At 44.9% G+C, this 25,382-nt stretch overlaps 1 protein-coding gene across 1 annotated transcript in view; it reads right to left on the reverse strand.

The window, feature by feature from the left end:
• The window catches only part of LOC115462877 (3-ketoacyl-CoA thiolase, mitochondrial-like), a 97,110-nt gene that overhangs the window by 5,253 nt on the left and 66,475 nt on the right, over positions 1-25,382 (reverse strand). Inside the window, exons 7-9 of the mRNA XM_030192937.1 lie at positions 19,450-19,579; positions 8,191-8,261; positions 4,074-4,228 (exon numbers count right to left, since the gene is read on the reverse strand). Coding sequence (XP_030048797.1) covers positions 4,074-4,228; positions 8,191-8,261; positions 19,450-19,579 — 356 coding nt within the window. The remainder of the gene's footprint in view (positions 1-4,073; positions 4,229-8,190; positions 8,262-19,449; positions 19,580-25,382) is intronic.

The following is a 25,382-nucleotide window of genomic DNA, read 5'->3' on the forward strand; positions in this document are numbered from 1 at the left end:
AAATAAACATATTACTATGTAAGAATTAAGGAAGATATGTCTGTGGAATAATCTGCTGTGAACTATATTAATGGGAAACGGCAAGATATAAATGAACTGTAATACTGTTGTCTTCAGTGCTTTTCAGATTCTAAAGACGAAAGATAGCTGCAATTTCTGGAAAGTACAATAATATCAACATATTATACATGTGTTCAAGAGAAACAGGCACGCAGGCTTTTCACCATAATGCAGCAATGTTGAGCCCTTTCTCCAACAAATAGACTTCTACCATAAAGGCAGTGTTTTTGCCTCGTAGAGATCCAACGCCTCACTTCCTACACTCCAAATACAAGCCTAATCAGTGCTTTGTGGTCTTCACATTCTTGTATATTTTTTCACATTCCCCTAGCTAAAAATGTGTTAAAGTAGAAGTATGTTTCACTGATCTACACTTCCAACCTGAAAAAAATATAAAAATATTCAAACCTTCTCTCAAAACAAACCCAAATTAGCTGTTTTCAAACACTATCTTTACATGGTAGCATAACAATAAAGTAGATGATAGCAGATAAAGATCAAAATGGCCCAGTATGGCGGTTAGAGCTACACTGCCACTCTGTACAAGTTCTGCAAACCCGCCCCTCCCGTGCATTCTTGAAGTGCAAAAGTGATTTCAATGTTAGTTTGAAATGGTTTAAGATATTGCACAAGGCGCTTATGCTACAGTACATCTGTGCCCAACCACAGTAACCGACATGATTGAATACTTCTGTTTGAAGAATGAAGGAAGTCCCCTTACCGAATTCACAGTGTGGGTATAGGGCTACACTGCTCTAGATGGCCACTCACATTTTGAATCCTCCATTTTTACTCAAATACATTTTCCACGACAGATCCATTCATTTTTATCTTTGGATAACTTGCAGAAGCTAGTATTAGAATTATTTGTTCCAGGTTGGAATACTGTAAGTTTTTTTCTATTTGAATATTTCACAGTCATTATTGTCTCATCTGCAGTTATTACAAATACAATGAAGACTGCCTTACAAAAAACTAAGAATGATCCTCAGAAGCTTAGCAGAGATTGGGTGGCAGCACCAGTGGTTTGGAGGCGGGGCAAGTACTGGGCAGACTTCTACGGTCTATGCCACGAAAATGGCAAGGATAAATCAAGGTCAGGTATACACATAAAGTAGCACATATGAGTTTATCTTGTTGGACAGACTGGATGACTGTACAGGTCTTTATCTGCTGTAATCTACTGGGTTACTATGATAAGAGTTTCTCCCTTGTTGAGAAAACTCCATTGGTTGCCAATCACAGTGAGGGTTGATTTTAAAGTTTTATGTTCTGCTTTTAAACCTTTATATGGAGAACGTCCTCATTATTTGTCAAATTTATTAAAAGTTCAACCGTGTCAGATTTCTACCTGACAAACATCTACTATAATAACTCACCCTCAACGTTCTGAGGACACTGACGTCAATGAAGCCAAGCCCTGACTTCCTTCAAAAAGGTTCGAAGGTTCGTGGTGGTGAAGCCACCAAAATCCCCCCGGGCCCCGCCCTCGAGGGCGGAGCTATGGCAGAACAACAAAGGGATTGGCAGGGAGGGAGGCAGGGGGTGGGAAATCGCTCTTGGACCCGCCCTCACGTCAAACGTAATGACGTTGGGGGCGGAGCAATGCCAGAACAACGAAGGGGTTGGCCAGGGAGGGGGGGGGGTGTTGGCGACAAAAACCTTGCTAGCGCCAGTTTCATTTGCTCAGAAACGGGCCTCTTTTACTAGTACACAAATAAGTTTGAGCTACCTTTGCCCTCTTCTATAGGATTATTTTATTTTAAAAAGCTTTTTACTTATGCTATTCTGTCAATGTGGAAACCACTACCCCTATTCATTAGATGCGAGGCTGATTACCTAAAATTTAGAAAAAAAAAGCTGAAAGCTTGGTTACTTGTTAAGTATTTAAGATAAATTAAGTTGATCATATTATTATCTATGATTATCTCCCAGTTGGTGAGAGGTTACATATGTGTGCTAGATACAAAGAGCTCCTAGCTTTCAGAGAAACAAGTCCATTCTCTTGAGGCTAGAGTAGCAGACTTAGAGGAGCTGAGGAAGACAAAGGTATATAGAGGAGACCTACAGGGACTTTATAGAGAAGTCCCACCTCCAGTCTGGCAGCCCATTTGCTGCCTTGGAATACGGAAGTCTCCAAAAAGGACAGTATTACCCTGGTGAAGTAGGAAGGATTCCTGTAGCCAGGACCTGCTCACCAGGGGATGCAATATCCTCTCGCATCAGGTTAGGACAACTGTTGCAGTTAGTGATTCGATCATTAGGCACGTAGATAGCTGGGTGGATGCGAGGATCACCTGGTTACTTGCCTGCCTGCCTGGTGCAAAAGTGGCAGACCTTACGCATCACCCACATTGGATTTTAGAATGTTGGAGGAGCCAGCTGCCTTGGTATGTATGGGTACCAGTGACATAGGAAAATGTGGGAGGAAGGTTCTGGAAGCCAAATTTAGGCTCTTGGGTAGAAAGTTAAAATCCAGATTCTCCAAGGTAGCATTTTCAGTAATGCTCCCGTTCAATGCACAGGACCCAAGAAACAAGTATAGCTTTGAAGTCTCAAAGCATCGTTGAGACGAAGGTGCAGGGATGTGGGATTTAGATTTGTTAGGAACTGGGCAACATTTTGGGAAAGCGGGAACCTATTCTGAAAGGATGGACTCCACCTTAACTGGGATGGAAATAGACTGCTGGCCATATTTCTCAATGTGGAGTGCTGCAGGGATCTGTACTGAAACCGGTGCTATGTAACATATTTATAAATGATCTGGAAATCGTAACAAGTAAGGAGATTAAATCTGCAGACGACACAACATAACATTTTATTGTTATAGCTCGCAATACCTCGTGATTCGATACGGGTTAAAATAAAAAAAAAGAAAAAGAAATTGAAGAACTCAGGAAATACAATCCTATATAACGTTCCATCGCTGTCTGTATGCCTGGGTTCGTAACATCTGATGTCAGCCAGCCTTCAGTGTTCCATTCCCCCTCACTGCCCCACCCTCGCGTCAAAACGTAATGACTTCAGAGGGCGGAACAGTGAGAGGGAAGGGGACACTGGAGGCTGGCTGACATGAGGAGATGTTACGAACGTAACAGAAGCCAGCCAGAGCTTTCAGGTACAAATCAGCAAGTTGACTCCCGCTTCCTCCTCCCAGGCATTTTAAATGTCCATTAAACAATTCTTTTAGCTAGCAGTTGGGACGTGTAAAACGTTGTCTATGGGCCATATGGAAGTAGGTTTCGGTTTGTGGGGGAGGGGAAGATAACAGGTGTGTTTATGAGGCTTGAAACCTTTTTTTTTTCCTCTCTCTCTCCTAAAATCCTTACAGAGGGGGAAAAACATACTTTCGTTTATTAATTCTGAGATTCCACAGGCTCCCTGAAGCCTCTAATCAACCGCAACTTTGCCTTTTCCGTATTAAACTAACTTATGGGCCGAAACCCAACTTTCTACTGTACTGCATGGTAGATAATTCTATGGAAACGTCTGACTGAATTGGAACAGTAATATCATCCTCATAACTTGGGCACTGCTGGAAGCAGGATACTGGGCTACATGGACCATTGGTCTGACCCAGTATGGCTATTCTTACGTTATGTAAAACTCCTTTCATAAACAACTAGATTTTCTTACACCCTTCATTCAAAACAGCTGCTTAGGGGCCTGCTTGAAGTGGAAGAGTGGCCTACAGCAGGGACTGTCAACCTGGTCCTCGGGGACAAACCCACCAAGTTTTCAGGACATCCATGAGTGTGAAGATTCTCTTTTATTTAAGGTTATTGCACTGTAATCTTAAATTCTGATTATACTTTTTTAAAGAAATGGAGGAGTGTGGTAGCCGTGTTATGATGTATAAGTTCATTTCTTAGTTTCTGACTAAAGCTGCAACACATTATTACTTTTTCCCCTAATTTAAAGATTCATAGTTCTAGATGGACAGACAAAGAGATACAACTTGTTCACAGTAAAATCTTATGTAAAGCTGGGCCTATGGAAATGCTGACACACACCTAAGTTCATGCACAAGATGAGCAGTGATTCTTGATCCAGATGCTCCCAGGGGATGACCGAGGGCAATGGCTCCTCCATTGACATTGGTCTTTTCGGGATCTAGACCCAAAGCCTTTTCAACTGACAGGTACTGGGGAGCAAAAGCTTCATTCACCTTAAGCAAAAAAAAAAAAAAAATGCACATCAGAATCATTCAATCTGTCGTTTGCAGAGAAGCCAAATGAGATGATGTGCAGATGTTGAGCCATGTTGATATACATAATTAAGAATAATGAAACATTATTTGACAGCAATACCATCATTGATCAAACTGATTCTCCTTCAAAAATGCCCTTTATGCTCATCTCAGTCTTGAATCCTGTTACTTTTTCTGCCTCTACCACTTCCACTGGGAGGCTGTTGTGCACATCTACCACCCCTTCAAGTCAAGACATGTTATTTTTGAGTTCTATCCTATTCTTCCTCCCTTTCTTCTGGGTGCAGTGGTTATGACCCAAAATTGGGTAAAAAAATCCTCATTTGGCAGTCTACCATGTCTACAGGGAAAAGCAGCAGCAGGAAAGTGACACTGGTCCAGGCAGGCTATGTCAACACTGTAACCTGGCCTGTGCAGTTCAATGAGATGGGCGGTCACAACCAGCACATCTCACCCCCCCCCCCCCCCCCCCCCACAGTTTCAACTGTCTGTTCCCCCTTCATTCTCCCCTCTCTGCGGTCCATGCCTCAATTGCTGCAGATAACAATACTGACAGCGATTAAAACAGGCTGCTTTGGGGCCTTCCCTCTGACACACCCTGCCTGCGCAGTAACGGGGAGAGACATCAGAGGGAAGGCCCCATAAGTACATAAGTAGTGCCATACTGGGAAAGACCAAAGGTCCATCTAGCCCAGCATCCTGTCACCGACAGTGGCCAATCCAGGTCAAGGGCACCTGGCACGCTCCCTAAACGTAAAAACATTCCAGACAAGTTATACCTAAAAATGCGGAATTTTTCCAAGTCCATTTAATAGCGGTCTATGGACTTGTCCTTTAGGAATCTATCTAACCCCTTTTTAAACTCCGTCAAGCTCGCTGGAGAGTGCCCTGTCTTTACTTAAGGAATACGGGAGACTTTCCGGCTTCTCATTAAATATTCAAAAATCCTGCGCCATGGCTTTAGATCAGACATTACAACATAAATGGAGGGGGGACTTTCCCTTGAGATGGGAGGGAGAATTGAAATACCTGGGGGTTCTTATTCCCAGAGATTTAAGAGCGTTATACTCATGTAACGTTAAACCTCTGGTGCAGCTGACAAAACAGAAACTGTCACTCTGGCAGGCGCTGCCCTTGTCTCTATGGGGGAGGATAGCCCTGGTCAATATGTTGCTAGCACCTAAATGGTTATACCTATTTCAACAATTGCCGATATTCCTCCAAGGCAAGGAGGAGAAATGCCTAAACAAGCTTTTACAACAGTTTCTCTGGCAGGGGAAACGACCTCGCCTCCCGATGTCGACACTTGTCACGCCTCGGGAGGGCGGCGGGATGGGACTAACTAGCATAAAGCTCCTCTCCGTGGCCTGCGGGATGAGGCATATAAACGATTGGTTTAGAGGCACATCTGAGTTTTCCCTGACCCCCGTAGAGGTATCGTGGTTCCCGGGGTGGCATTTTAGCTGTCTTTTGCATGGGGGACGGGGGATGCCACGGCGGGCGCTCCGGCTTCATCCCATGTTATCGGCCCTTCGGGCTACCTGGAGATGGATTTGTAGGAGGCACCAGTTCACGGCACGGGTGACTCCTCTCCTGCCCCTCTGCGATAACCCAGATTTTCCGCCAGGTCATGGTAGAAGTGTTTTCACGCGGTGGGCGGGGAAGGGGGTAATTTACTTGTCTCAGGTGCTCACAGAGGAAGGGAGGGTGCGGCCCCTCCCGGAGTTAGCGGAATTAATAGGAACGGGCGCGGGTCATCAGTTCGCGCATCTTCAACTACAGCATTATGTCGCCTCCCTCTGTTGGACTGATCTCACGGAGGATGTGCAGGAGGTTTTGGCGGAAATGTACACCCTGGGAGCACAGTTGTCAGTGCCACTTAAATTTCATCTTCAACAGTTGAGGGATACAGCACCAGAAATAGACTATGCGCGCTTGGCCCGTGGTTGGACAGAGGACCTGGAATGTGAAGTGACAGTAGAGTTATGCCAATCCTTAGTAAAACAATTGTATACAATGAGACTTTCGATCCCACAACGGGAACGACTGTACAAAATTTTACTTAGAACGTATATAGCCCCGAGGAGGGCTGCTAAGTTTGTCGCCCGGTGTGACGGTACATGCCCAAAGTGTGGAACAGCTATTGCGAATTTGGGTCATATGTTTTGGCGCTGCCAGTGGGTTCAACGGTTTTGGGAGGGGATGCTACAAGCGGTGGAGGGTCAATGGGGGTGCACTCTGTTGAGGGATCCCCTTATCATATTTCATAAATATAGCTATTCCTCTTCGCCGCCGGCAGGTTTTAAGGGGTACATACAGAAGGCCGTTTATTTTGGGCTGGCCACCATCCTAAAATTTTGGATTTCGGAGAAGGAACCCTCCCTGGCCTATTGGAGATCCCAGATGATCACACAAATGAGATTGGACCGATGTCAGGTCAAAACGTGGGACAGTGAACCTGGGGAGCAATTCTGGAAGCAGTGGGAACCTTTGTGGCTGACTCTTCCCCCGGGAGGAAGAAGCTTTATACTGAATTTCTGAAAGGGGAGATGACTGAACTAGGTGTTGCATAACTTGAGCCCTCATCAATTAGGGATATATATTGGGGACTGTTTGTTAATTCACTTGCTTAGGAATTGGGGCGCTTACATTAGAAAGGGGGGAGGGTTGGGAGGGGGGGGGGGGGTAGGGATCATTTAATGACTGATTTTGCTATTAATGAAGGGCTTCTTTGTTGTATAATGAATCAGGGTGGCTTTCAGGTCTCATTTTGCAAAATGAATGTATAGACACAAATACTACAAAGTTCACTACGGATTCAGGAGTTATTGTTGGGGTAGGGTAGTGAAGTTGGGAGGGGGGGATAAAATCAAATGTTGGGAGCCAGAATTGTTGCAGAAGCTTACATGCATATGTATGTCATCATTTTCTGAAGTACTGTCAAAGTGTTTTATTGCCTTCAATAAAGATGATTTAAACATAAACTCCGTCAAGCTAACCGCCCGTACCACGTTCTCCGGCAACGAATTCCAGAGTCTAATTACACGTTGGGTGAAGAAAAATTTTCTCCGATTCGTTTTAAATTTACCACACTGTAGCTTCAACTCATGCCCTCTAGTCCTAGTATTTTTGGATAGCGTGAACAGTCGCTTCACATCCACCCGATCCATTCCACTCATTATTTTATACACTTCTATCATATCTCCCCTCAGCCGTCTCTTCTCCAAGCTGAAAAGCCCTAGCCCTAGCCCCAAAGCTGCCTGTTTTAATCGCTGTCGGTATTACTACCAATAGCGATCAAGGCATGGGATGCGGGGAGGGAGAATGAAGGGGAGAGGGAAAAATGCCAGCACCTGAATTGGCCTGTGCATTGCCATTTTAAATTTGAGATTGGGTTTAGGGTTGGGGAGGCTTAGCCTCCAAGCCTCTTTTATGGGGCGCCTATGAAGTACAGCAAGAATGAAAAGGCTGCAGCATGTTGAACACATCAAAAAAGAAATACATTTAGCATGTGCTACTGCAGCTGCTCCACCACTCTTAAAAACAAATCACTGAAGGACAGGGATAGAAAGTGGGGTGGGGGGGGAGGTTATTTTTCTCTGGCAAGAAATCCCTAAAGGAACTACAGAATTCTTGTACATAGGGCAGTATAAGAAAGCCTTGACGTCTCCTCCAGTGATCTCTGAATTCACATTTCAGACCCACAAAATATGCATGATTTTGATGCCATCACAAGTATTTTGAACGATGAATACAGTTTATTTTATTATCTTCAATTCATTCTGGCACTAGGTAGCTCATGCCAATGGGACTGTACTTACTATTAAAAGGAGAATAGGTGGCTTTCACCTTGAAACTTTTCTGATGGGGGGTGGGGAGAAGGGGGGAGGTGGAGTGCAGAGGAGTTTACTGTTCCTTACCTCTACCAAGTCCATGTCTTTAAGTGAGAGTCCTACTTTCTGAAGGGCTCCATTAATGGCAGGTACTGGACCTTTAAGAAATAAAAACTGTTCAACATTGCTCTGCAAAGACTAGTTATTGGTTATTTTGTTCAGTTGTGTTCCTTCACCAATCTGGATACGGAGGAGTTGATGTGTGGGTCAGGGGCGTAGCCACGGGTGGCCTGGGTGGGCCGGGGCCCGCCCACTTTGGCCTCAGGCCCACCCAGCAACAGGGCACGCTGCAGGCCTTCTTTCCCTCGGGCCCTTCCTCCCCTTCGGGCAGCACCGCAGTCTACCTGTACAGGAAAGCTGCACAGCACCGGGTCGTCCTGCCGCTACACTGCTGCCCTCCGCTCCATTGTCATCATCTTTCTGGCACAGAGTTGTTACTCGTTCTTCTGCTGCTTATCTGCAGCAGATCCGCGCGCTGCCAGGGCTGTATGCTGCTGCGACTGCCTCCTCTGCGCTGGCCCTGCCTTCCGCCTCTTCAAGAAGGCGGGACCAGCGCAGAGGAAGCAGTCGCAGCAGCATACAGCCCTAGCAGCGCGCGGATCAGCTGCAGATAAGCAGCAGAAGAACGAGTAACAACTCTGTGCCAGAAAGATGATGACAACGGAGCGGAGGGCAGCAGCATAGCGGCAGGACGGACCCGGAGCCGTGCAGCTTTCCTGTACAGGTAGACTGCGGCGCTGCCCGAAAGGGAGGGAGGGCCCGAGGGAAAGAAGGCCTGCAACCAGCATGTCAGTGAGTGGTGGCTGGGGAAAGGGAGGGGAAAAAAACCTGCAGCATGCTGGCGGGTGGTAGGTTTGTTTTGTGTGTGCTGGTGGTGGGTGGGTCAGGGAGAGACAGGAGCACAGTTGGGATGAGGGAAGTGAGACAGGTAGGGGGAGGGACGGAGAGATGCTGCAAGGGAAAAGAGAGGGAGAATGGTTGGATATGGGTGGGATGGGGAGAGGGAGGGAAAGGGCATGAGAGAAAAAAACGTGTTGGACATGAAAGTGGAAGGGAGGGAGAGATGAGAGGGGAAATGTTGAACATGGCATTGAGGTGAGGGAAAGGAAGGATGGAGAGATGGTGGGGGGGGGGGGGGGGAGAGATGTTAAACCAGGGGCTCAAGGCAGGGAGAGGGAGAAAAGTTGGACATGAAGAAGGTGGAGAAGAGGAGAGGAAAGGAGAGATGCACAAGCAGGGGAGGGGAGAAAGAGGGAAGATGGATCCAGGGAGAGAAGATAGACAATGGATGGTAGGGAAGAGAAAGGGAAAATGTTGGGCAATGGGGGAGGGGAGAGAGATGGGACAGGAAGATGCTGGTGGTGGGAGGTAAAAGGTATAGGGAAATAGGCTATGAGGGTGAGGAGGGTAGAAAGAGGGAACAGATGCTTGGCTGGGGGGGGGGGGGGGGGAGAGAGAAAATTTTGTGCCCACCCACATTGTGCTCAGGCCCACCCAAAATTGGCTGTCTGGCTATGCTACTGGTGTGGGTATGTGTGCATGTGTATTTTAAATTCATATAAATGCAGAAAACAAAATCTAAAGTATTTTGTTAGCTAATCTCTCTATAATGTTTTAGGAGAATAAGATCAGCAGAAGTGCCATAGAACTGCAAACAATCCTCCAAAAGCAACAGTTCAGTTCTGTACCTTATCTCATCTAGCAGGTCTGATTTTCAGGATTTTAAGGACTAGAGATGAGAATCACAGATCTGTAGCTATGCAGTACTAACAGACAGCTGTAACAACCAAATATTATTGCATCACTCTAAAGGAGATGACAGAGGAGACGATAAATTACTGGCATTATCCCTTTTATAATGTCTGGATACAATGGTTCGTCTTAGGTGCTATCATAAGTCTTTTCAACCTAAGTATGGATGGTTTTCTAAGTATTTGAGATATCTGAAACAATAAAATAGTTAGAACACTGGAAAGCCATGAGCCAGAACCGGTGGTTGCGAGGCGGGGATAGTGCTGGGCAGACTTATACTGTCTGTGCCCTGAAAAGGACAGGTACAAGTCAAGGTAAGGTATACACAAAAAGTAGCACATATGAGTTTATCTTGTTGGGCAGACTGGATGGATCGTGCAGGTCTTTTTCTGCCGTCATCTACTATATGTATATGTAAGAGTGTACCATTGCTGATTGAGAAGCTTGGAGGAAAGCCGCCAACAGAAATGCGTTATGTCTCAACAGAGACAAGAAAGGTTTCTTCTCTGCCCTGATTTAATCAGCCACAGAGCAAATGCAGGATGTTATTTGAGGTCCTGTGTGAATGAATGGGCAGTGGAAAACCTAAGGTGGATTTGTTTAAAAATGCTCTGTATTTCGAGTGTTTGGCAGGCTACTTCTGTTAGCAAAAGAGCACATTTCAATCAATTGGTGTGAAACAATTCGCAAAAAAGAGCACAATAAAGAGGCTCTCAGGAATTCTGATAGAGGGCTTTCAGTCGGTATTCTTATTCAGCTGATGGCGGTACTGAGTGACCCACATTCTACTTATTGTATGCTAGACCCAGTGCCACTCTGCTTGCTGAAACTTAAAAAAAAAAATCACTGCTAACCTTATGGAGAAGGTCATGTAAGGGTCAGGCATGCATGCATTTGGTATACTGCCTTTCTGTGGTACAACAAAGGCAGTTTACATATTGTAATAGTGGGCGCTTCCAGATAGATGGTTTACACATTACAGATTAGATACTGAACAGGCTGGTTTTCAGTCTGGATCAGGCAAGGAGTCAGTTTTTGTTAACCTAGGAGATCCCTTCTGTCACAGCTTGGATAAGAATCAGGTGGTGCTTGTGATTTTAGATTTGAGGAGTCAACACTGTTGTTAATGCAGTCACACCTAACTGGAACTTATGGGGAATGTCTTATAGTGACCCACAGCTTTATTATGGGATAAAATGTAGAGGATTACGTTTGAAGAAAGGCTCTCAGAGGTGGTCAGCAGGGTTTCCTAAGAATCTTTGCTCTGACCCAGCAGTTCCCAAACTGTGTGCCGCGGCACCCTTGTGCACCATAGCAAACTCTCAAGGGTGCCACAGCAAATCCCAACCTCCTTCCTGCCACCACACAAACCACTACTGCTCCCCCCAATCCAGCATTTGCCTCCTCTCTGACCCTGATCCCCCCCCCCCCCACACACCCATCTGTGCCGCTTCTCTAGATGAGCAGCCACAGCGGCAAAACAAGCTGCAGCCATGCAGCGCCAGACTCTTCATACACACGGCTGACAGTTCTGCCCCCTTGAACATTACTTCCCGTTCCAGGGCACAGCCAGCAGCCACGTGTATGAAAAGTCTTGTCCCGCATGACTGCAGCTTGTTTTGCCGCTGTGGCTGCTCTTCGAGAAAAGCAGTATCGACAGGCATGGGTGTGTGGGGGGAGTGGGAAAATAGACGTGCCAGACGCTGGATGGAAGGTGGGGAGAGAAGGAGGGCAGACACTGGATGGAAGGGGGGAAGAGAAGGAGGGCAGATGCTGGATGGAAGGGGGGGGAAGAGAAGGAGGACCAGGGGCGTAGCCACGTGTGGGCCTGGGCCCACCCAATTTGGGGTCAGGCCCGCCCAGCAGCACAGCGATACCATTCCCCCGTGGCGTGCCGCAACTTTCATCCCCATCTTCCCTCACCCTCACCGGCCCGCCCAGCAGCGATTTCGATCGCAGGCAGCTCCTTCGGCTCGCACACGCTGCCTGCCGGCTGGGCTGCTGCCACTCAAATCTCCTTGCAGCTACTAGCAGCGCTAACAGGAAGCCTCTCCTCTGAGCTTCCGGGTTAGCGCTGCTAGTAGCTGCAAGGAGATTTGAGCGGCAGCCGGCAGGCAGCGTGTGCGAGTCGAAGGAGCTGCCTGCGATCGGAATCGCTGCTGGGCGGGCCTGCGAGGGTGAGGGAAGATGGGGGTGAAAGTTGTGGCACGCAACGGGGCAAGGTATGATGGGGAAAAGATGTTGGAATGGGGGAGGGAAGACGGGGACAGCAGCTGCACGGGGGGGGGGGGGGGGGGGGAGGGAAGAAGATGGAAGGAAAGATGCTGCACAGGGAGGAGGGAAGATGGAATGATGAGGCATGGTGGGTGGGGGAGAAGCTGCATGGGGAAGAAGGGAGAGATCCAGTAAAGGGGTGGAGGGGTCAGGAAGGGAGAAGTCTTGGCTGCATATGAGGTGGAGGAGAGGTAGACATGCTGCATAGAGAGGGGATAGGTGGTGAGAGGGGGAGAAATGTTAAACATAGGGGTGGAGAGGAGGGCAAAATGGTGGGCATAGGGGTGGAGGGAAGGAAGAAATGTTAGACATGCTGGTAGAGGGGAGGAAGGTAGATATGCTGTATGGGAAGGGGAGAGAGACGTTGGACAGTGGGAATGAGAGGGGGAGATAGACATGGGGGTGGATGAGAGGTACACAGTAGGTGGTGAGGGGGGAAATGCTGGGCCATGGGGGAGAGGACTACTACTATTACTATTTAACAGGAATGAAGAGAGAAGGGGCAGGAAAATATAAGGCTACCATGGTGGGGTGGGGAGGGGATCAGATGCTGGTTAGAAGGGTGGAGGGAGAAGATGATGGGAATGGTGGAACCCTGTGGGAGAGGGCAAGGAAATGAATGAGAGACAGTGATTACAGAGGGTAGAAATATGGTAATGGGGAGTAGATTAAAGATAAAAGAGAAAGTAGGGATGGGGAGGAGTAAGATGGGGAATGGGAGAGCTAGTGGGTGAAAGAAGAAGATGGAAATTTGATAGGTAGTTGAAAAGTAAAAAGGAGACAAAGAAGGGTGAGAGAGAGGTCGAAAAAAGCTACAAAGGAATGACCAACATGTCAGAGGCAGGAATATTGAGGGAACAGACAGGAGAGAGGAGAAAAGACAAATGGACTACAGCCGCTTGAAGAAGAATTAGCAGACGGCAGAGAGGAAAGCAGAAAAGAGAAATTGGAACCAGCAAGATGGAAAAATAAAATGTCCAGACAACAAAGGTAGAAACAAAGCATTTTATTTCAAATGTTTTAAATGGAATATGTTAGCTTTTGGAAATGTGCATAGGAAATGTCTTTGTATTGTGTTCTGTAGAAAAGGAAATGCATGTTTTGTGTCTCCAGTGTTGCAGTAATGCTGTGTTTAACTTCTTGGGGTTCCTTTTCAATTTTTGTCTAAATATTTTTATTTCTAATTTGTGATCCCTTGTTCTGTGTTTGGTGAGGTTCTGTTGGTGTGATAGTAATGGCAGGTGGTAAATTAGAAGGGAGGCAAAGAGGAGAGGGAATCGAGGAGGGGAGCCCTCCTTTATTTTCTGACCTGGGCCAAGTAGGTCTTACAACAGTCCTAACCCTTGCTGTATAGCTGGTGAGGATTCCCAGGCATCCCCAGCTAAGGACTTCCTCCAAAGGCGGCCAGAACTCCCTTCTACCAAGCTCTGGCAACAGCATCCTTGAGCCATCGACAGCTAAGCATGTGTGGGGTGCTGGCATCAGTGGCTTAGGGTCATTGCTGCTGCCTGCCAAGCTTGGTAAAAGAGAGTTCTGGCCACCTTCAGAGAAAGTCTTCAGCTGACTGAGCTTGAGGATCCTCATTAGCTAAAGTATTTATATTTTGAGGTGGAGGTAGGGCGGAGCAGAGAAAATTTTGTGCCCACCCACTTTGGGCTCAGGCCCACCCAAAACTGTCTGTCTGGCTACACCACTGAGGAGGACATGTATGGGACTGCAGGTGTTGGTGGCTGAAGAATGCTACTGATTTGCTTGCGCAAGCAGCATGGAGCTTAGACCTCGGGCACTGGACCTCTTCAGCTAATAGGGCTTGGGCATCCCTGCTAACAAAGGTAGAACTCAATACTGGTGGGGGTGGGGAAGACTTGAGAAGAAATGTGTAGCCTAGGGGTGCCATGACCCGAGAAAGTTTGCAAACCACTGCTCTTACCTCTACTGATCAATATTTTTCTGCAGTACATGAAAGGACTGATCTGTTCATTTGGATTTACAATTTACCTCACTGGTATCTGTACAGACAGACCTTGATTATTTTTTTTGGGGGGGGGGAGGGGGCCTGAGCCCAAGCCCCACCACCAGAAGCCTTCCTGTGGCAATGATCAGCACCATGCTGCCTGCCTTGCTTTCCTGCCACAGAGTGCATGCTCAATTTCATTACAACTGAGCATAAATGGGAGGGAGGGGGAAGCAGGACAGGCAGTAAGATGGTGAATATCGCCACAGGAAAGCTTCTGCTGGTGGGGGGCCTGAACTGAAACTGGGGAGCCCAGGACCCCCCCTGGTTATGCCACTGGTCAGAGGGCTGCCTAAAGGTCAGGTTTTTAGGACACAATATTACATGAATCACAATCAGGATTTTGCCCCCTCCATAGCACTGAAACAGTACTAATTACCCTCCTAGCCAAATTCAAGAACGAACTAGCAACAGGCAAAAGCATACTTCTCCTCCAATTCGACATGTCCAGTGCGTTCGACATGGTAAACCATAAAATTCTACTAAGACTCCTAGATTACTTCGGGACTGGCGGACACATACTTAGTTGGATCAAGGGTATCCTAACCACTAGAACATATCAAGTGAAATGAAGCTCAAACATATCACCACCGTGGAAAGTAGAATGCGGAGTACCTCAAGGATCACCACTATCACCGATCCTTTTCAACCTAATGATGACCCCACTAGCCAAATCCTTATCCAATCAAGGCCTTAACCCTTTCATCTATGCAGACGATGTCACAATATACATTCCTTACAAACGTGATCTAACAGAAATCACCAACGAAATCAAGCTCAGCTTGAATATCATGGGCTCATGGGCAAACACATTTCAACTAAAACTCAACACAGAAAAAACACACTGTCTCATCCTCTCATCCCAATACAATACGAACAAACCCACAAACATAAACACCCCAGATTATACCCTCCCTATCCCAGACAGCCTGAAAATTCTCAGTGTTGCAATCAACCGTAACCTCACACTAGAGAACCAAGTGAAATCTACAACAAAGAAAATGTTCCACTCAATGCGGAAACTCAAACGCGTGAAACCATTCTTCCCGAGGGAAACATTTCGCAACTTGATACAATCAACGGTACTAAGTCATGTAGACTACGGCAATGACATTTATGCGGGATGCAAAGAACAAATTATAAAGAAACTTCAGACCGCTCAAAACATGGCAGCTAGGCTTATATTTGGAAAAACGCGATTCGAAAGCGCCAAACCCCTCCGAGAAAAACTGCACTGGCTCCCAATCAAAGAACATATTGCTTTCAAAATCTGCACCCTGGTTCATAAAATTAACTACGACGAAGCCCCGGGATACATGACAGACCTCATAGACCTACCACCAGAAACACAACAGGATCAACACGAACAAACCTAAATCTCCACTACCCAAGCTGCAAAGGTCTCAAATACAAATCAACCTATGCATCCAGCTTTTCCTACATAAGCACACAACTATGGAACGCATTACCAAAAGCCGTGAAAACAACTTATGATCACCTAAACTTCCGGAAATCATTAAAAACTAATCTGTTCAAAAAGGCATACCCTACCGACCCAACTTAAACGCCTGTACCATGCAACACAACGAAACCAAAGCTCTTAATGGACATATAGTAACTCTTCCTCTCTAAGATTCCCTAATGTGTCTGTACACACGAACCTTATTCTACCACAACATTATTGTATTTGTTCATACCAGAATTGGCGAACGCCTTTACGGTACTATGTAAGCCACATTGAGGTGGGAAAATGTGGGATACAAATGTAACAAATAAATGCCTATTACCTCCACTGTATGCAAATTCTTATGCATATTCATTATGGATATCCTGAAAACCTGACCTACTGGCAGCCCTTGAGGACCAGGAGTGAAGACTAAGGATTTACCTCTACACAAATGACACTGATGCAGTAGTTCCTTTGGATAGTAATCCAGTGCAGGTTTTGGGCAATTAAACCCCTGCCTGGGTAGGGGTAATTGGTGATGGGAGTGGTTGCATGCTAATCATTTGGTTATTGGCAGAAATCAGAAATTTGAAACATGGTGGGGGGGGGGGGGGGGGGGGGGGGGGGGGGGGGGAATCTGCTTGGCAGCCCACGCCAGAAACTTTTATGATCACTGGTGAAGTTCTCTGTCACCAAGGTAATTAGGAACTTAGGGGTGTTGGCAAGCGGAAGTATCATTCTTGGCTTTCAAATTAAGGTGGTTCTATTAAAGGTGCTTATTTCACGGTGAAGCAGCTGTGTTTTTGGAATAGTCTAACAGTTATTCAGTAATACATGTATCAGTTAGCTTGACTATTGCAATTGCCCTTTATATAGACTCCCAGAGCCTGCTGGGAGAGATTTCAGAATATTGTGGCTCAATAACAAGATATTCTATTACTGAAATAGTGGGAAACACTGGGATTTGCTACAGAGTACAAGGCTCGTTTTCTGCATACCTTTGTGAAATCTAGGGCTGTGGAGCCAGAAGCAATTTTCGGTGGAATTGGAGTAAGTAAAAATGTACCGACACTAACTCCAGCTTCAAAATAAAAAAAACTTACCATATTACTTCTCTCTCTCTCTCTTTCTCTACCTCTATATATCTTTGTTCTAGATCTAAAATACTGGTCAAAGAAGGGCAACCAAAATTATAAAGGGGACGGAACTCCTCTCATATGAGGAAAGGCTAAAGAGGTTAGGGATGTTCAGCTTGGAAAAGGACACAGTTTAGGGGGGATATGATAGAGGTCTACAAAATCTTGAGTGTAGAATGGGTAATAGTGAAACAAGAAAAGCACAAAGACTAGGGGACACTCCAAGTTACATGGTAACACTTTAAAAAAGAATAGGAGAAAATATTTCTTCACTCAATGAATAGTTAAAGCTCTGGAACTTGTTGCTAGAGGATGTAGTTACAGTGCTTAGCATATCTAGGTTTCAAAAAGGTTTGGACAAGCTCCTGGAGGAAAAGCCCATAACCTGCTATTGAGATAGACATTGGGGAAGCCACTGCTATCCCTGGGGATCGGTAGCATGGAATCTTGCTATTTGGGATTCTGTCAAGTACATGTGACCTGGATTGGCCACTGTTGGAAATAGGATAATGGACTAGATGGACCATTGGTCTGACCCAGTATGGCTATTCTTATGTTACTTGCTATCTTTTACTATTTTATAATTGTTACTATTTTAGTTGTATCATTGATGAAGCCTGAGGGCAAAACATGGCCACATTAGGTATAGGACCATAGAAGGAAAAAGGCCAGAATTATGAAATACTCTGCTAATAAAGTAAAGAATGACCAGTAATTATTTTATATTCAGATAATTGCTGAAAACCTAGCTATTTCAGAAATTTTATGTGAGAATTAAGTTAGAAGAATAAAATTTAATTAAGGTTATTTCTTCTATTATCTGCCTTTAAAATATTATCTGATTCCAATGTACAAAAGGAATTTTGAAATGCTTAAACATTTGTGATATGGGAAAATTAGGTTCTTACCATGATAATTTTCTTTCCTTTAGTCATAGCAGATGAAGCCATTACGTATGGGTTTGTGTCCATCAACCAGCAGGGGGAGATAGAGAGCACTCAACTTTTCACAGTGCCTCATGGCCAGCTAGCTCCACTGCCTCTTCAGTATTTGAAGCTTCCAAAGCAGTATGGCAAACCGCAATGGGAATAACATGAACTTTCCTCACAGCGAACGATGGCCCCTTAACAAGGGCATAAACTCAACAAAAGGAGGGAATGAACTCATCCTCCTGGAAGGAATAAACTTGTCCTCCACTTTGTATAAACGGAGGGAATACTTGCATCCTCCTGGAGGGAATAAACTCATCCTCCCAAAACATGAACTGGAGGGAATGAACTCATCCTCCTATAACAGTAACAAGAATCCTGAAGACTGTTTTCCGACTCCCCAAGGAAGGAATATAACTTCAGGAAACAAGAACAGCACCTAAAATCAGAATCACTGCAATACAGGCAATCATACAGGGAGGGCTCATGGCTTCATCTGCTATGACTAAAGGAAAGAAAATTATCATGGTAAGAACCTAATTTTCCCTTCCTTGTCATCAAGCAGATGAAGCCATTACATATGGGATGTAACAAAGCAATCCCTAAATAGGGTGGGAACAAGCCACACCACGCGCTAGCACATGTGCTCCAAAACGCGCATCCCTCCTGGCAGCCACATCCAGCCTGTAATGTCAGGCAAAAGAGAGCTTAGAAGCCCATGTTGCAGCACTGCAAATCTCATGAAGAGATAGTGCTCCAGTTTCCGCCCAGGAAGAGGAATGTGCCTTAAAGGCTTCAGGCGGAGCCCGGCCAGACAGCAGATATGCTGAAAAAATAGCTTCTTTGAGCCAATGGGCAATAGTGGCTTTAGACACTGAAGACCCTCTGCGAGGACCTGCAAACTGCACAAAAAGATGATCAGAGGTCCTGAAAGAATTTGTAATTCGCAGATACTGCAACAGAGTCCTGCGCACATCCAAAAGGTGCAACTGCCCAAATGAATCTGGAAACTCCTCCTCAACAAAGGAGGGAAGAAAAACAGGCTGGTTTAGGTGAAACGCTGAAACCACCTTAACCATGAAGGAAGGCACGGTCCGAACCGTGACCCCCGACTCTGAGAATTGCAGAAAAGGGTCTCTACAGGACAGCGCCTGGAGCTCTGACACCCGTCTCGCCGAAGTAATGGCCACTAAAAAGACGGCCATCAGTGTCAAATCCACCCTACTTGGGGAGATAGAGAATACTGAAGAGGCAGTGGAGCTAGCTGGCCATGAGGCACTGTGAAAAGTTGAGTGCTCTCTATCTCCTCCTGCTGGTTGATGGACACAAACCCATACGTAATGGCTTCATCTGCTTGATGACAAGGAATAATGGTTTTAATGGTTTTTTGTAATGTGAGATTTTAAAAGAAATTTGTTAGGTTTTAAATTATGACTCAGTTTTATGTATATGCTAGAAAATTGTCAACTGGAACTGAAACATTGTAATGCCAGCTAATGTTTTTAATCGACTGGACTGGAATATTGTAATCCCACCTAAAACTTTTCTCATCTTAAATTAAAATAAATGTAAGTTATTTTAGTCAGGAATATACTGCACCTGAATATTTATCATCATTGTACAGTGCTAAGTCAGTCCATAGTGCTATAGAAATGATACATGATCTATAAAAGACAGTTTACCGTTTAATGTAAATTTCGTGTATCAAGGCTAGTTAACTCAAATGGAGCTTACCAATTCCCATAATGGTGGGATCGCAACCAGATGAATGATACGACACAATCCTAGCCAGTGGAGTAAGCTTGTGCATTTTGAGTGCATCCTCACTGGCAATGACGACAGCCCCAGCTCCATCACATACTCCCTTATAGAAAAGCAAAAAGTGTTATCTTTGGGTACTTGTCTTTATTACACATACTTACAACAACAAAGAGAATGCATCTACTCAAACTGCAATATTTTTCTGAGAAGTTAGTACAATTGTATATATGGGCCATGTCCCATGTGGTTGGTATAGGAAAAAGTCCACTTAGGTGGAGGAACGTCGAAATTCAACGTAGAATGCAAAAGATATAAGAAAAATGGGAAATGGACCAGGGTTAAGAAGACTTCAAATTCTTAATAACACAAGCTTTATTAATAGACTCCTGAGGCAGGCTCTTGGCCGAAACAGTGGTGTATTGAGTCTTCTAAGTCAACATATAAAGCATACAATGTTAATTCACATAAAAGCCATTCTTGAAAACAAAATAAAATTCACATTATTAAAAACATTTTGTCGCTAAAGAGTAAAGGTTCATAAAAACAATACTTGAAATATAGAACTCTCTCTTTTGATAGTAAAAAATACGTCTATTAGTAAAAGATTTTTAAAAAAAAGGGCATCCAGGTACATATGCATATCTTAAAACAATACTTATCAACATTGTTTCTTTAACATATACATGTTATCAAGAGAGCCAAAGGAATCAAACCTTTCTATTTTATCTGGAAAGTGATGCCATCCAATGGTAAATCTGGCAATCTGCATTAAAAACAAATGGTCTACAAAACATACAGCGAGTAATGACATAAACAGATGTGAACAGTAAACACCATAAGATGAGAATTCAATATGTGTCTGAGGCAGGCCCTTAGCCGAAACACAGTGCTGTGTTGAGTCTTCTATCAATAAAACTTGTGCTATTAAGAATTTTAAGTCTCCTTGACTTGTCCCCAGACAGCCTGGTCCACTTCCCAATGTTCTTATATCCATGTAGTACCATAAGAAGTTGTCAAAAGATAAAAGGTGCAGTTCTGTTGGTCAACTGGTGCAAAGATGCTGTTTATAATTTCCAGTGACTAAACTTACAATGATAAGTGTCACGTTTGTGACTGTTTCCTTGTCTGTGCTCACCTCGCCCTCTGGTGGCCTGAACCGGTGGCTGCTATGAACTGTCACACATTCCAGACTTCAGCCCAGTCCGGTCCGGATCTTCCAGGCTGCCAGACTTACTTTTCTTGTTTGTGCCTGAACAGCACCCGTAGCTGCCTTGTGATTCCTGCAGCTCAACTTCAGCAGCTGATGGGCTTTATTAATAACCTGGAAACTTCTGTGTTGGCCTTTGCATCGTCTAAGGTCCCTGGTATGTGGGTGTACGCTGTGCACTTCTGCCTAGTCCAGTTCTAGTCCGAGTTCATTGTCTGGTTCTAGTTTGTTTGTGTGTAGTTTAGCTTTGGTTTTATTGCTTAGTTCCTAGTCTTGTTTCTGGTCTGCCTTTCCTTGTCTTGTGTCTGTGTTTCTTGCTTAGTGGCTGCTTGCAGCATTCAGTCCTGACTCTCTCCTGTCTGTGTTTCTCTCTTAGTGGCTGCCTGGCAGCTTTTAGTCCTTACTCTGTTGTGTGTTGCCTGTTGGTATCCAGCTTCTGCCCTGTCCTGCAAAGTCCTGCCGGCCGCCTGCACCCAGGGGCTCAACTCCTGGGGAACGGCGGTCAAGTCTACCTGTTCCTGCTCTGCCTGTTTCAGCTTGTTTGCCTCTGCTGCAACTCCAGTCCGGGGTTCCAGTCCTGTTCTGCCTTGTCTCTAGTTTGGGGGTGGTTTTGCCTGCCACTGCCGCTCCTCGGCAATGGTCCAAGGGTTCACAAACCCAGTGCTTCCGTGAGAAGCCTGACAATAAGAACCCAATCTCTATTCTAAATTTCCTGACCATCTCTACTATGGTCACCACTCTCTAAATCAGAGATCCCCAAACATGAACTGGGGAATCTCCAGCCAGTTGTGTTTTTAGGATATCAGCAATGAATATGCTTGAGAGAAAAGTGGCATGCAACTCTCTCATACTCATGTCAATTATCAAAATCTAAAAATATGACTGGCTGGAGTCCCTCAGGAAGGCTGGGGAATTTCTCCAAATCTAAAGTAGCAATTAAAACTTACCTGCTAATTTTCTTGCCTTCAGTCTCTCCAGCCCAGTCCAGAAATGTAGGTTTATGCTCTCCTGCAAGCAGATGGAAACTGAAAACCACTGGTTTGATAACATCACCCTATATAGGGTCCTGTGTAGTCATAGCCAGCCAGTATTTCTGTAAGTAAGCAATGACAACATATTCCCTCAGAACAGGCGGGCAAAGGAACTGTCAAAACAGGCCAGGATCAGACTTCTTACAAAAAATAAAACAGGCCAGGATCCAACCCACTTCTATTCTGACAAAGCAACTACTAACTAGCAATTACTGAAACTACCTCAGCTAATGCCTACAAGAGGTTCAAATATACCATCACACTAATCTGCAGGACGTGCCATCCACTGGGCAAATTCTAGACTGGTCTGGAGGGACTTAAGGAAATAATTATCAGGTAAGCCCTAATTTCTCCTTCCTCTTTGTCCCTCCAGACCAGTCCAGATAGGTGAAAGTACCAAAGAAGTTTCTCACAAGGGAGGGACCTTGACAAGCTTGCCTTCAACACATTTGCCCCAAAGGCTGTATCTTGCCAATCCTGAATATTCAACCTGTAATGTACTATTACTACTACTACTACTTAACATTTCTAGAGCGCTACTAGGGTTACACAGTGCTGTACAATTTAATAAAAAGGACAGTCCCTGCTCAAAATAGCTTACAATCTAATGGGCGAAATGTCAAGTGTCAAGTGGGGGCAGTCTAGATTTCCTGAATAGAGGTATGGTGGTTAGGTGCCGAAGGTGACATTGAAGAAGTGGGCTTTGAGCAAGGCTTTGAAGATGGGCAAGGAGGGGGCCTGGCGTATGGGCTCAGGGAGTTTATTCCAGGCATGGGGTGGGGTGAGGCGAGGCAGAAAGGGCGGAGCCTGCAGTTGGCAGTGGTGGAAAAGGGTACTGAGAGGAGGGATTTGTCTTGAGAGCGGAGGTTACGGGTAGGAACGTAAGGGGAGATGAGGGTAGAGAGGTAAGGAGGGGCTGCAGATCGAGTGCATTTGTAGGTTAATAGGAGAAGCTTGAACTGTATGCGGTACCTGATTGGAAGCCAGTGAAGTGACTTGAGGAGAGGGGTGATATGAGTATATCGGTCCAGGCGGAAGATAAGACGTGCAGCAGAGTTCTGAACGGACTGAAGGGGGGATAGATGGCAAAGTGGGAGACCAGTGAGGAGTAGGTTGCAGTAGTCAAGGCGAGAGGTAATGAGAGAGTGGATGAGAGTTTGGGTGGTGTGCTCAGAGAGGAAAGGGCAAATTTTGCTAATGTTATAGAGGAAGAAGCGACAGGTCTTGGCAATCTGCTGGATATGCGCAGAAAAGGAGAGGGAGGAGTCGAAGATGACTCCGAGGTTACGGGCAGATGAGACTGATAACGATGAGGGTGTTATCAACTAAGATAGAGAGTGGAGGGAGAGGAGAAGTGGGTTTGGGAGGGAAGACAGTAAGCTCGGTCTTCGCCATGTTCAGTTTCAAGTGGCGGTTGGACATCCAGGTAGCAATGTCGGATAAGCAGGCTGATACTTTGGTCTGGGTTTCTGCAGTGATGTCTGGTGTGGAGAGATAAAGCTGGGTGTCATCAGCATAAAGATGATACTGGAAACCATGAGAGGAGATCAGGGAGCCCAGGGAAGAGGTGTAGATTGAAAAAAGAAGGGGTCCAAGGACAGATCCCTGAGGAACGCCAACAGAGAGCGGGATGGGGGTGGAGGAAGAACCATGAGAATGTACTCTGAAGGTACGGTGGGAGAGATAAGAGGAGAACCAGGAGAGGACAGAGTCCTGGAACTCAAATGAGGACAGTGTGGCGAGAAGTAGGTTGTGATTGACAGTGTCAAAAGCGGCGGATAGGTCGAGGAGGATGAGGATGGAAGCGGCGGATAGGTCGAGGAGGATGAGGATGTCAAACAAAGAAATGTAACAATCACCATGTGGCCGCCCTTCAAATGTCATTTGGTGAGAAACCTGTACCCTGTGTGAATCCTCAAGGCTGAAGAGACTGCATGACCCTGAACAACATACACTGACATAACTACTTCCTTAATCCAGTGAACCACCATCACTACTGATGCTGTCTATCTTATGCAGGGCTCACCAACCATCATAAATAAATGATTTGACCTACAGAACTTGGATTCTCCTCAAGTAACTCTGCACTGCCTGCTAGACATCCAACTGATGCAATCCCCTTGAGCAACCGTTATATCAGGCCTTCTGAAAAACAGAACAGCAATTGACTAACATACAATGAGGACACCACTTTTGGCAAAAGATAAGGGACCAGTGAATCACCACTCTTCTTAAACACAACACTGCTGTACCATAAAAGTACTGGGATCATGACCCTACACTGAATAAATTTATCGGTCATGTGAGCATCTCTCAATTTTTAGACTTATCTTCAATGAAGACACTTTCTTACGAATGGGACTCCTCCCACTTAAGTCAATATTTAAATGGACACTACCAGACTCTTGTCAAGCAACTTTAGTGTGCAAGGCATTAACATCTAAGGTCACTAATGTTCCCCAAAGAGCGTTAGAATTGAATGGAACTTACAGCAAGCCAATATTTCTTCTCAATTAATACAGTTATGTACTTTAACCAATTTTGTAGTCAAAAATAATTTTGTTTTTCAAGATAAATATCTCCAAGTTAAAATAGCAGCCATGGGGGTTCCATCAGTAATAGCCTGCCTATATATGGCTTATTTTTAGCTTTTGTTTTTTTATTTCATCTACTGTAATAATATTGGGGCTGGTGGTTGGGAGGTGGGCAGACTTCTACGGTCTGTGCCCTGAAAATGGCAGAAACAAATCAAGGTCAGGTATACACATAAAGTAGCACATATGAGTTTAAACTGTTGGGCAGACTAGATGGACCGTGCAGGTCTTTTTCTGCCGTCATCTACTATGTTACTATGTAATATTGTCTGTTGGAAAAGACTTATAGACTTTTTTTTTTTTAGTTTGGTCAGGTGATGAAATATTAAGGGAATTTTTGGAATATTTGAATAGTGATATTAACATCACTTTTCAATCGACTATAAGATATAATACAGTAAATTTTGTCAACATTAATATTCAGTATCAAGGTGGTTTTTTTTCAACTTCTGTATATAGGAAACCAATGGACTGGAATACTATATTACATTATTGTAGCCATCATCTGAAAGTCTGTATGAAAGTATACCAGCAGGTCAATTCTTACGATTAAAAAGACAATGCTCTTCTACACAAGATTTCCAAAGATATTTTCAACAAATAACCAATAGATTTATTCAAAGCGGTTATGCACGCAGAATAGTTAAGCAAGGCGGGCAGACAAATGACCAATAGATTTATTCAACGTGGTTATCCACACAGAATAGTGAAGCAAGGCGGGCAAACAAGCAGTTCATGCTCACAGAGAATGGCTATTTCATAAAGTCAGCAAAGATTTCTAAAAAAAAGACAAAAAAACTACATCTGTATTACCTTACTCTACACAGGTCTTTAAGATCCGTAATGCAATTTGCAAATATTGGGATATTTTGAACCTTCATCCACAATTTCATCAGATGCCTAATTTTGCTTACAAATGGAACAGAAATATTGCCGAAATGTTATCCAATACTAGAACACGTGGAGGAGCATAATCGAAAGGGGCGCCCAAGTTTTCCTGAGGATGTCCTTGCAGGATGTCCCGGCGAAGGGGCTGGGAAACCCATATTATCAAAACAAGATGGGCGCCCATCT

Source organism: Microcaecilia unicolor, chromosome 2, assembly GCF_901765095.1.
Source record: "Microcaecilia unicolor chromosome 2, aMicUni1.1, whole genome shotgun sequence".
Classification (NCBI taxonomy): domain Eukaryota; kingdom Metazoa; phylum Chordata; class Amphibia; order Gymnophiona; family Siphonopidae; genus Microcaecilia; species Microcaecilia unicolor.